General features: G+C 44.6%; 1 protein-coding gene across 3 annotated transcripts in view; it reads left to right on the top strand.

Moving 5' to 3' along the window:
- mtmr1b (myotubularin related protein 1b) overlaps positions 1-13,387 on the top strand; it is a 73,066-nt gene that overhangs the window by 15,297 nt on the left and 44,382 nt on the right. For all 3 annotated transcript variants that reach the window (XM_067997274.1, XM_067997275.1, XM_067997276.1), the window contains 4 exons: positions 5,324-5,399; positions 6,990-7,084; positions 11,863-11,973; positions 12,423-12,524. In XM_067997274.1, coding sequence (XP_067853375.1) covers positions 5,324-5,399; positions 6,990-7,084; positions 11,863-11,973; positions 12,423-12,524 — 384 coding nt within the window. The remainder of the gene's footprint in view (positions 1-5,323; positions 5,400-6,989; positions 7,085-11,862; positions 11,974-12,422; positions 12,525-13,387) is intronic.

Genomic DNA, 13,387 nt, shown 5'->3' on the forward strand with positions numbered 1-13,387 from the left:
GCAGTCTACCAAGTTGATGTGTGTGGCTTTGCGATTACTGGCAGGGTTTGTCGGATGTTCTCGTGTGCTGTCATTCCTGCTCCAAACACACAGCAATTAAACAAATATCAACCATCCCCAGAGCCCTTAAATTGAAGCCTGTTGTTCTGATGTGAGTCTAGGCAAAGTGCACCGATTTCTGATCATTTTCTTCTAAATCTCTATGAATTTTGATTTTACAACATTGTTCGTGAGAACTGCTGTTAAACACATGGCAATTTAATTCGGGCGGTTTTCAAATGTTTATGTGCGGGGCACCCCTCTGCAAATACTGACACGGCTCCGGGAGCCTCTGTGAAAATACTTACACACTCCTGGCGATAGTCGCTGCAGATACTGCCAGTCACAGAAATCCCACCAGAAATATTGACTCACTGCCGGAGACCTCTTCTCCAAGATGAAGTAGGGAGGGAGGAGGCTCGTGTGGAGCATAAACACCAGCATAGACCTGTTGGCCGAATGGCCTGTTTTTGTGCTCTACATTCTGTGTAATTCTATGTAACCCACCCTGCTGTATTGACACAATGCCATGAAATCCCTCTGCAAGTATCAACACCGTCCCTGCAATGCTCTCTCTCTCTAAGTATAGACTTGCTGCCCATAGCCCAACACCTGGAAGCTCAGTGCCAGCTATCCACAGGAAGCAATTTTCTTGTTAGTATACAGCAATGAAATAAACAAATACTTAGAAATTCTCGAGACACTGTGTTCATGGCTGGCTCCAGATGGATAGCATCTTGTAGAGCCTGGGATCCCCCTGTGTACCCCAGGACCCACTCCCCCAGTTTGAAATCTCATGGGCCATGGAAAATGGCCCAGTTTTACTGGCAAACCCAAAGTAACTGAGTAACTCCATGAAAACCTTGTACCTTTGGAGAGATAATATGAAATAGGAGCAGGAGTAGGCTATTCGGCCCCTCGAGCCTGCTCCGCCATTCAATCAGATCACGGCTGATCTTCAACCTCAACTCCACTTTCCTGCCTGATCCCCATATCCCTTGATTCCCCCTAGAGTCCAAAAACCTATCTATCTCAGCCTTGAATATACTCAACGACTCAGCATCCACAGCCCTCTGGGGTAGAGAATTCCAAAGATTCACAACCCTCTGAGTGAAGAAATTCCTCCTCATCTCAGTCTTAAATGGCCGACCCCTCATCCTGCGACTATGCCCTCTAGTTCTAGACTCTCCAGCCAGGGAAAACAACCTCTCAGCCTATATCCTGTCAAGCCCCCTCAGAATCTTATATGTTTCAATGAGATCACCTCTTATTCTTCTAAACTCCAGAGTATAGGCCCATTCTACTCAGTCTCTCCTCAAAGGACAACCTTCTCATCCCAGGAATTAATCTAGTGAACATTTGAGACAACTTCCTTAAGGTAAAGATTGTCAGTAAGTATTATGCACTAACTGCTTGTTACACTGTAGGACTTACAGGTAATGCAATATATTCCCAGCACCAGAACGTCACAAATACACTACAAACTAAACGTTGTGCAGTCTACTCTGAAGGGGGTGGTTAAGGGCATAATTAAGGGGGCGAAGCACTCTTCCCTTTTCATTTCTATGGAAGCCTGCTTCTTGTTGAGTCTCTATTAATGCAGGTAATTTTCCGTTAAGTCGGCCCTTACCCCAGCTCACGGCATTACATGTACTAATGCTAGTCGTAACAATCATCCTCTGCTTGATTCACACCTAAATTGTCCTTTATTGCCAGAATTAAAAGGCATTTCTTCCAAATTGTTTCCAGTAGGTGCATTATATTTGCGTCTGTATCCCTGCTAAGTGTTTAAAATGTGGAATTCCCCTTCTGCACTCAATAATGGTGCAGTGTAGAATTACTGAGAGAGTGGGACAGGTTGAAGCAGTAAGAATTGCGAGCTCGTACAACAGTGGTTCTGAAGTACCGCTTCCCCTCTTTAGTGCCAATTAGTCCAGAGGTAATTATGAGTATTGTAATTTCAACTGTTTTCTAAAGCAGGTAAAGTTTCCAAAGAAACAGTTTGGGTCAGATACAAGTGCAGTCATGAGGGTGCATTGTGGCATCGTCAAAAGCCATTTACAGTTTATTAAAAAACATTGATTAAGATGCTGGCTTTGCATTTATTGCAATAATTGTAATGTTTTATCATGGAGTGCATTTTAAGATAAAACAGTCTATGGGGTAATGGTGAAAGTATTTCACTTGAAATTCTTCTCCCCATTGGGAAGGGGCCTATAATGGTAGCCCTTCCTGTATGTCAAAATGCATGAAAGCAATAATGAATATAAAGATTTCCATGAGGGATAACAGATGCTCAAATTCCAGACCTTTACTGAGGTTATAGTTTTGAAGTACATTCGTTTTAAGCGTTGAATTTGGCTGGTTAACAAGGGGAAGGGGCTAGTTGACGTTGAGGGCTGTGTTTTTGAAGTCATTTTGTTGCTTTTCAGCTCTTGGTTTCTGATGCAGAATTGTATTTGTTGTTTCCTGCAGTTAGAGGAAGTGCTGGGCACGCCTGTCTGGGTTACCATGTATTGTTAGTCACTGCCCTGAGAAAGCAGTGTCGACCCCAGCCACAAGAAAAGCACTCCACACATTCATACAACACATTTCAGAGGGGAGACCGATTGAATAGTCGGGCAGGGAGGAGATATATCTTGATGTTTTGGGGCTTGGTTTTGTCCTACTGACAACAGATTTGCGGCCAAGCATAGTAGAACTTTCCCCCTCGCTCTCAGTTAACTGTGACCCTGTTGCTCAGTCAGTAATGCTGATACCTCTGTAACTTTAAACTTGACACATCATGGCAATCTGTACATGTTATTGCACTAAATGATTGATGAAATCCAGACATTGCTGTGATTGCTGAAATTCATATATTATTATTTTAATCATTGCATTGCTCATGTGCATGAGAACCTTCCAGAACGTGGCGATGCCATTGTGAGATTTAGTTTAAAACCAATTTGTTTCCAACAACAGGGAAAGTTCTCTGCTGTTGCAATATAATTGTACCCTAGGTTTAATACTGCCTGGAAGTACAATTTTGACTAATAGTGACGGGAATACTTGATTATATGGTTTAGCCTGATGCTTACAGCAAGGAAGTTGCCTCTATTTGCACATTCATCTAGTGTGACCTCCTATTCCAATGTTACTTATAAAGCAGGAAATATTCCCAGTTGTTGATTTTCTGTCAAGGTTTGAGAATCGCCTGGCCACCTCTGGAATCTGAAGTCATATTTCCTGCCCTTGTCCACTGTTTCTAAAGCTGGTCAATAGCAAAATCCGCCTTCGGGATCTTGTTGACGACTCAGTCCTCCACGAACTGACCGATCAGAATCCTCACGCGCTCGATAGCAGGACAGTTATGAAACAGCAAAAACAGGACAATGAGACTTTTAAAATACAGCAATATCCAAGCATTAGTACTGCACGTAGGCATATACTATCACGGTTAATACTTTCTAGTCAAAAAGCAGGAACCTCCTGATTCATTCCATATGTATAATTCATGCCACCCATCCCATCATCGTTTTGATTTTAGTCGACAGGTATAAGCTGATCATTTGTAATTTTATTTTAGTTACTTTAAATTGAATTGTTTTACTAAAACAATTCTCTTCGAATTTCTTTCTGTGCATCATGATTTTTAAAAAACTATATAAAACAGCTATTTATAATGTGTGCTTGCTCTTCCCTTTGCTGTAGTGTTGCATGTCGATAAACTGTAACTTGCGTTGCCTCTCACCTGTTTTGTGCACGCTTCCCCCTTCTGGTTCCCCCACTGCTTACCTTGATCTGCAGGAGAATCAGGATGGACGCAATGGCTCTTGTCATGCTGGTGCTGACCCTGAGCTGGGTGTACGCTCCTTGGCAAGTGATAATTCTCTTTATTGAAAATGTGTGATTTTTTTTTTGACCTGTAGCTGACAATACAGACTTCAGCTAACCAGCACTTACCAAAGAATGAATTGCATGCAGGTGCTTTTTTAAAAAAGCATGTAAGCAAGCAGCTCTCTCATTTCAGATCAAAAATACGGATTTTGCATTGCATGTTCTGTGCTTTCTCTGCTTCCAGTAGGACAGTGCTAATCTGAATTGGTTGGGACCAAACACTGCTCAAATTGTTTCGATTTGCGATTTACTGTACTCTAGTTACAGTTAAATGTAACTGCGCTCGTCAGATTGGCAGTCACTTTACAGTTACAATATAATTACTCTTTCTTTGTTTCAATTTAAAAAAAACACTTGTGCCAATCTCCCATGCCAATACGAAGTGCTCTTTTCGAATTAAACTCCTGTTCAGATTGCAGACCTGTGCAGGGTTCAGACTAGCAATGTTCTACAGTGTTACTAAGACAAATCATTAACTGTGCAATGCTGTCGGGCAATGCATGATATAATATGTATGTTTGTGAAACGGAATACTAATATTTTGGGTTAAAATGATTCAGTAAGGTAACTCATTAGCTTGATCTACTGGATCAATTGGAACTTTGTAATAAAATTCTGCATAGCTAGGGCAAAAAATGGCTCATACTGTGCTAGTGGGGTTTTGGCTGTTCGTCTACATTCACGACATGCTTATCATTGATCCATTTGTGATAAATCACTGCAGGCAATATGTAAATTCAAATGTCTTAGTATTCAGTGCCTTATCCACAGAATGGATTGCAGTCATTCATCATCAATGGAATAAGGTTAATAATCAGAAATGTTACCATATTCTGTCAGTAACTGGCAGACTGGAAGATTTACATGCTAAAACTGCGACAGGTAATATAACCTTTTGTTCAATAAGTCAAGGTGAATGTGGACTTTGCATTTTTGTAGTTCTGAAGCATGTTTTTGATAAGGGAAAAAACCCAGAAAGAAACCAAGAACATGGCCTTTAAATTTGTAGTATCACTTTTCCATGGCCTTTCATTAGCTGGAAAGCTATGACAAAGTAAAGAACGTATTCAGCTGTTTAATTTTTTTGTACTCTGTCATGAGCTGCTTGTTTCAACTTACGACTTGTTTTGTAATGTACTTACTGCGGCCTAGTTAAGATATTAGTCTGAAATGTGAAAAGATGGCATGATTTAACTTAGGATTTGTGAAATAGTTTTGAAATTGATGAGCAGGTCATTGGGAGAGAGATCCTACAGGTTTAATTGCCTGGTACTCGAGTTAGGTAACGCGGGAGTTACTTTATTAAATTCTTTATGTATGTGAGAGAGAGGTGACGGAAAAATAAGTCAAGGTGGTGAGATTATTGGGCGGGCTGTGCCTTTAACTGGGTTTGGTTAATTGTCAGGTGCTAAGGGATGGAAATAAACTGGCTCAAATGGAGGAGGCACCACTCTTTCCGGGGGAAGCTATCAAAGCAATCGGTAAGTGCTGCACTCACTTTACTTCAGTTTCTAAGTTGCATTTTAACTCATGTTTTGAAAACTTAATATTACCAAACTTAGTAATGCCATTCTTCAAAAAGAATTGGCAAGTTATACATAATTGGCTACCACTTTTCGGGCTCCTAAATTCCAGCAAACAAGGTGGCTGAGAGTCCAGAGGTCATCATTTTAAAGTTTGTTAAGACTGTTTTGCTTCTGTCTTGCTTTAAAGAATGGCGCCTTCAGAGAAGTCTCATATCCTGTAATAATTAATCATATTTGTACTTTACTTTCATAAAATGACATCTTTTGAATTGTAATAGCCCTGCAGCAACTGGATGTTGATGTTAATGTACTGTGTAAGCAAATATTATTCATGAATAATGTATGTATGGGAATTAATTTTTATGTGCCCCCAATCCCTGGTTTTCTCTCCTCCTTTCCTGAGGACGGGGAACTGTTAGGATCTGGCTCCACGGTGCAGTCCAGCTTCAGTACCTTGCTCATCTTGTGTAAGCTGGGGCCGTGTGAATCAGCAGACTATTCAACTAGGATGTGTCGGGCCCTATCCTTGCCGTGTTTGTGCACTAACAACAGGAGTGGAATCCTGGCTGCTTTATTTCTTCTCCCCACCCCTTTCCAAACTGGGGAGGGGAAGGAAGCTTACTGCCGTCCAGGCTGAGATCAGTGAACTCAGTGCAGACCAGGTTACAAACCTGGGACTTCTTGGTCCATGTGATTCAGTTCCGCACACTGGACAGGGCATGTACAAGTGGAGCTGTCAGGGAGTGCACAGCCATTAAATGTTTTTGTTTTTTGCAAACTTCAGCCAATTCAGAACTCTTGTCACTGAGTCGTGTCCCACAAAATCATGCAACCCCCATCACCCCCTCCCCCCCATTCAGTTACTAATTCTGTGCCCCTCCCCGCCCCCTGGCCAATCACCTTTCAAGATCTCCATCCTCATTTTCGGATCCCTCCATGGTCTTACCCCGTCTTTAGTTGAGGGTTTCCAAGGACTTGGAGCAACGGCAGGTAAATGGAGTTGAGGTACAGATCAGCCAATTGAATGGCAGAACAGGTTGGAGGGGCTGAATGGCCTACTCCTAATCCTGTGTTCCTATTTGGGAAAACTGGTGACATATTGTGGCCTGCATTCTCCGTTCCTGACTTTGAATTACTATTTGTTCCCCATTCCTGATTCCAGATTATGCCTTGTTCCCCATTCTTGACTCCAGATTATACTTTGTTCTCTGTTTCTGACTCTGGATTTCTCTGGTTCCCAGTTCTTCACCATAAGGCGATTCCAGCCCTTCCCTGGTTCAAAACAACTTGACTTTGCTCCCTCTCTCCCCATCAAAAGCCTCGTGAAATCTTTTTTTGTTGGACTGTGCCTTTAGTCTCACTCCCCCACTAAATCCCTTCATTTCTGGAGCACATTATAAACATAAATTGTTACGAAGCAGGCCTCTCTACAGACAGAGCTGTGCGTGAGGAGTACAGCAATTTTCTTTTGCTACGTATGCGAACAAGTTCAGGTGGAATAATATGGACAGATAGAGTTTAGAAATCTGTATGTTTGCTCCACAGCCAAAGACGTCACATACATTTGTCCTTTTATTGGAGCCATTAGTGGAACGCTTACTGTGACTGACTACAAATTGTATTTCAAAAGTGTGGAGCGGGTAAGATAAACACGCCTGATGTGCTTTATAGAAATCTGTGTATGAGTTTAATGGAATCCTGAAAGCAGGTCTTTACATCTCCTCCATATCTTCGTTTATAAAGCACATATTGTGAACGTGCTGGGATTTTGCATTTAAAGTTGTGTCAAGTACACGCCCAAATTTGGAGCAGTTTTATGCTCGAGACCGATTTCAAATATGAGCTGGGCTAAACTTTATGGAATTCCATTCAGTGGCAAAAATATAAGAGATGCTTTCTGCTATCTGTTTCTCCATGAATAGTGGGGTAAATTTAACCCCCAAGAATGGGTGGGTGAGAGTTTAAAGGAGCAGCTTTTTTGGAGCGGGACTGCATCCTGGCTCCAACCCGGCGCCCACTTGTGGGTTTAACCCAGGTGTGTTAGGATGCGCGCGCACAACAGACACCCGGAAGTCCCGTCCCCACTTAAAGCTGGCTGGCCGATATTTAAAGGGCCAATTCAGGTCGTTGAAACACTTTTTAGGTACTTAACCTTTTGTGGATTCTGCAACAGAAACGGATTTAACTACTCCTGAACGTGTCTCCCGTGGCTTCTGAAACACGCCATTGAAATGGAGGCGAGTTGCAGCCGAAGCTCATTTGGACCTCTAAACCAGTGATTGACACATCTCAATAAAAGCCGAGTATTGCTGCTGGACACTCAGTTCTCTCAGACAAACCTTCGGCTGGGAGTTCTTTGTGTTTAGACAGAGATTCCTTTTGTTGAGACTGAGAATTCTTGTGTTCAGACAAATTTACTTACATTTTGGAGCCCCTCAAACCGACAAGATCAGGATGGGGGGGCACAATGGATCTGTTCCGCAGTACATCTGAGGAGGAGGAAAATGAAGATGGGAAACCCATGGCCAGAGCAGCTGTGCTCATTGCTGCCCATGATGACAGGGATGCCCTCATTTCTAACAGATTCTCTAAATGAGATGTGCAAATTGAAGACTTCGACATACTCAGGCCGCCTGGGACCAACCACCACCACCACCAAACCCCGCCCCCCACCCCGCACAAAATAGCCCTTCAACCACGCGTTTCAACTACCTGAATTGGCCCTTTAAATATCGGCCCGCCTGCTTTAAGTGGGTGGATCCAAATGCACCTGGGTTAAACCCAGAAGTGGGCGCGTTGGAGCCGGGATGCGGTCCTGCTCCAAAAAGTTGCTACTTTAATCTCCCACCCACCCATTGCATACGCGCCCAATGGGTGGCATCATGTTTTCGCATTCATGATGAAGCGCATGAAAGGGCAAGTTCACAAAAGGGACTCAATAATGGCCAAGACGTGGCAGTGGTGGTGATGATGATCACACTTAATTTGCCATAACAAAAAATATATATAAATTAACAACATGACAGCTCGTCAAACACCCTTGTACGTACCCTTGGTGAATTACAGTTGCTTAGCCTTTCTCTTTCTACCGCTTCTACCTGGTGCATCTCCTGCGGCTTTAGCAGAGGTAGTGGCAGGTTGCTTAGCTACCTGCCCCGACTCATGAGATGCTCTCGGCCTGCACCCTCTGGGTTTTGGAGCCCATGAGGGCCCTGCCAAATATTGATTCCCCTGCACCTGTGCAGGGGCAGACTCGGACATTGGGAGAGGAGGCAGCATTGTGGGTACCGGTTTTGGTTTGAGGGGGCAGTGGGTGAGACGTGGGTGCGCTTTGAGTGGAGTTCCCATTTCCAGGTGCCCTATCGCCACCATCCCTCTCCCGGGCCAGCGCAACATCACTCCCACCACTCTGCTGGACAGCAGGTTGGAGAGGAGATGTGGCGCTTTCTAAGGCCACGGCTAAATTATCTGTCTGCTTGTTTAAGGCAGCAGACATGTTGGCATCCAGAGTCCACACGGCCGTCGTCATGGCCTGCCTGGACTTATTTGAGAGCCATGCTTGAAGTTCAATGGAGGCTGTCATTCTCTCCATCACAGACATTCTCGTATTTATCTGCGTCACCAGTCCACTAACGATGGAGGTCGACTTCACCCATCGACTCCGCTATTGCGGAGAGTGTGCGTGGCACTTTTTCCATTACCGCACAAAGGTGGAGCTTCACCTCAATCATTCTCCGTTTCAACAATTCAGCAGCAGCAATCATCCTTCACTTTCTATGCACTTCCTCAACTGCCAATTTATTCACCCACCACTGCCACTCACCCCAATCCTGATGCAATGTGATGTATCTGTCCAATAGTCACCCTCTGATGCATCTCTTTCGTGGTCAGCCTCACCCAAAGCAATGCATCCCCATTGCTTCTGCCGGGGTTCAGTATCTGTGTTCAGCTGAGCAGAGCTTGGAGAGGAGTGCGCCCCCCCCCCCCCCCCCCCCGATGCTGACTCTCTGCAGCTGCTCCTGCCACCAGTGTCTGCTCATGCTCAGTAGTGAGTGGTGAATCACCAGGTGACAAACCAATTAACTGTCTAACAGGACTCAAAAAAGTGCGAGTATTCATGCTGGTGCATGGCTGTATGTCCTGTGACGGTGCACCCTCAGAAGGAATGAGCTCCTCTGAGGAATTGCGTTCTTCCATTTCTGCTGATTCCTTGTGAAGGTTTTGGAAGATACCAGAAAGCGATATTAATGATTCATCGCAGAAGTGACAATCTTTCCAATGACCATACTCAGGTCTGGCACAATGACATCATTGATAAAATCAGTTCATCGTGTGTGAAAGATGTTAAAGTTCTGTCACCAGCCATCTGCGGGTTGTCAGTCTCTCCATCTCCGATGGAAAGGCGCGCGACGGTCCGACTTATTTCCATGGCCTCCTCCTCCACATCTGGCACCTCCACTATGTGGTGCGCCACATCTCCTCACCAACCTGCTGTCCAGCAGAGTGGTGGGAGAAAGACCTGTGAGTGATCGAAGGTGACTTATTCACCCAGTGGATGCATTGCTTTGGGTGAGGCTGACCATGAAAGAGATGCATCAGAGAGTGACTATTGGACAGATACATCACATTGCATCAGGATTGGGGTGAGTGGCAGTGGTGGGTGAATAAATTGGCAGTTGAGGAAGTGCATAGAAAGTGAAGGATGGTTGCTGCTGCTGACATTTAAGTGGGTGTGAGGAGTTATGTGATGGGGTAGATGAGCCAACACAGAGTGAGGGGGGCGGGGGGGGTTTGGAACAACACAGGATGTGGGTGAATCAGCAACAGTACTCCCTTTTCCTGACCTGGTTAGGTCATTAAAACGCTTCCTGCACTGAACCCAAGACCTGGGCACTGTGCTCCTGCTGCTCACCTCTTCTGCCACCTCCAGCCAAGCACTTTTGGTGACAGAGCCAGGTTTCTTCCTACCATCCACTGGAAACATTACCTCCCTCCTGGCTCTCACTGCAGCCAGCAGTACATCCAGGGAGACATCATTAAATCTAGGGGCAGCCTTTGCTTTCCTGGACTCCATTTCTCCTTTCTCCTTCAAAATCCATTCTTGGACTGGCCCTTTAAATAGTGGGCTTTAAATCACGTCATTCGGGTGCACAGTAAGCCCGCTGCGCAGCTTGGAGGCGCGAAACCCGGAAGCAAAGATTTAAACGCGCTCACTTTGCCTCCGGGTTCCCCACGTGTAAATCCACCCACCGCTAACTTCCCGCCACCATGCTAAAACCATGGCCTAGATGTCCAGAAGCATTAGGCAGTGGTGCTTTCTTGTGTCTTTGCCAACAGGTTATTGGTCTATTTTTAAAAAATATATATATATTTGCTGTTTTCATTTTCTTTGCCCTGTTAAGTGCCCTGTGCTGCACACTATCTTGCAGTATAGAGTATCATAAGGCAGCCTGGTTCATAAGGCTGTCCTCTTCTTTGTGTCCCATTGGGGAGCGCCTCACCTTGGTACACTAATCTGCTGCCTGCTAAACGATGTCCTGGGAAGAGCTCCTCACAAGATCCGCTCTTTGCTTCAGTTCTGCGCTCAAGGCAAGGTGTCGAGGTAGAAGCCAGGTGGCATTCCTCCTCTCCGTGTGGAGGAAGCAGAGGTCTGTTGCCCTCCCGCACCTTCTTGTGCTGGTTACAGAAATGGTGTTGAAAGAAGCCCGGGAACAGCCATCGATCTGCTGGCACATGGTGGGTAACATGAAAGAAAGACTTGCATTTATATATCGCCTTTCACAACCTCAGGACGTCCCAAAGTGCTTTACAACCAATGAGGTTGTCTCTCTATGCTCCCCATCTCTGTAACCTCCTCCAGCCCTACAATCTTCCGAGATCTGTGTTCCTCCAATTCTGGCCTCTTGCGCATCCCCGATTTTCATTGCTCCAATGTTGGATGCCGTGCCTTTAACTGCCCTAAGCTCTGAAATTCCCTCCCCAAACCTCTCCGCTTCTCTCTCCTCCTTTAAGTCGCTCCTTAAAACCTACCTCTTTGACCAAGCTTTTGGTCACCTGTCCTGTTATCTCTTTATGTGGCTTGGTGTCAAATTTTGTCTGATAAAGCTCCTGTCAAGCACCTTGGGACGTTTTACTATGTTAAAGGCGCTATATAAATGCAAGTTGTTGTTGTTGTAATGTTGGAAACGTGACAGCCATTTTGCACGCAGCAAGTTCCCACAAACAGCAATGAGATAATGACCAGGTAATCTGTTTTAGTGATGTTAGTTGAAGGTGAAGGCATCACACCAAACGGGGGGGCGGGGGAAGGAAGGACGAAACACTTAACACATACAAAAAAAATCCCATATCATTTCTCTCTGACTGTTTGTTTGGTACAAAACTTTCCCTCACTTACAGATTTGTATTTGTAAACTAGGATCCCCCTTTTACCCTTGATGTTCCACTTGGGGTCGTGAGTCGTATTGAAAAGATTGCTGGCGTTCAAGGGCACGGAGAGAATTCCTGCGGCCTAGAAATTGTGTGCAAGGTAATGCTTCCAATTTACAGTGTGACTGCGCGAAACCAGCAGCCTCCAGACCAGCATCTCTGAAAGAATGAGAAGTAGTTACATAGCGATGTTGACACTGGAGCTAATTATAGATAAATTATGTTGCAGTCTCTCGGAAAATGAAGTGACCTTTTCAGCTGTGAGCTGCCTTCGTTTTTGTTTGTTCCAGAATTACTGCCTTTCTTTTGCACTTTTCGGTAATTTAAAAGCCAGCTGTTGTTTACACTGCCTTTATCATCCACCACAGTTTATGGCTTCCTTTTGTTCTGCATCTTTTGAGTTTGTTACTTCAATTCCCGACTTTTGTACTTTAGCGTTGCCTGACACTTTTGGGCCGTACCTTGATCAAACGGTGTGCGGTTTGGCTTTGTATTTTTGCTTCACTTCTGGATATCATTAGACTTGACACTGTCCAACCATCTTAACAGGATATGAGAAATCTGCGGTTTGCATATAAACAGGAAGAACATGGCAAGCTGGAGATCTTTGAGAACCTAATGCAGCATACGTTTCCTGTCTCTAAAAGCTTGGTAAGTCTGTTTAATGGTGCGATGAGTTTGATCTGTGCAGTGAGTGCAGCTTTGATAGCTGCCTGATGAACTATTCAGATGAAACAAAGTGCCCTGTTTTTTTTTAAATTGCTGATAAATATTTGAATGCACAAATCCTTTTATAGTATAATTGATAGTAATACGTGTTTGTGTATGTGTTTACAAGTCACATCTGTGTTTTATCCATTTGTTTGCCCGTAAGCTGCTGTGGGCAGTGATTCTCAGCTTTCACTCACACCACTATTGCATGAAGCTAAAGTTGTAATCTTGAGTTATTTGTCCGTTTCTCTTTATCCCTCCCCTTCTCTCCACACTCACCTGGATGCTGACTGTTGCTGGAATATAGTTCTGGGGGCACCAGTAAGTCCCCATCATTCACTGGACAGCGACTGCCTGTAGGTTATTTGACCATGGGGGGCATTGTAGCTCTCACCTTAAGTTGATACACGTGCACTTTCTGGCAGGAGTCAATGGATAGTGAACCTTCACTAATTTCTGCCTCCTCCTCCCCACCTCCTTCCACCCACCACCAAAGCTCTGGGGTGAGATCAGATGTACTGCTCCCACTGCAGAACTTTCTAACTGGAGATCAAACCTGCCGCCTTCTGGTCTGTATGGTTTAATACAACAGTCGATGTCCCTTCAACATTTCTTGGATTCAGAAGAGCATAAGTCACAGTATGTCCTTTAGGGAAGGAAACCTGCCGTCCTTACCCGGTCTGGCCTATATGTGACTCCAGACCCACAGCAATGTGGTTGATTCTTAATTGCCCTCTGAAATGGCCTAGCAAGCCACTCAGTTGTAAAATCTCGCTACGAAAAGTCATAATAAGAATAAAACC

The sequence above is a fragment of the Heptranchias perlo genome, chromosome 15 (genome assembly GCF_035084215.1).
Source record: "Heptranchias perlo isolate sHepPer1 chromosome 15, sHepPer1.hap1, whole genome shotgun sequence".
NCBI lineage: Eukaryota > Metazoa > Chordata > Chondrichthyes > Hexanchiformes > Hexanchidae > Heptranchias > Heptranchias perlo.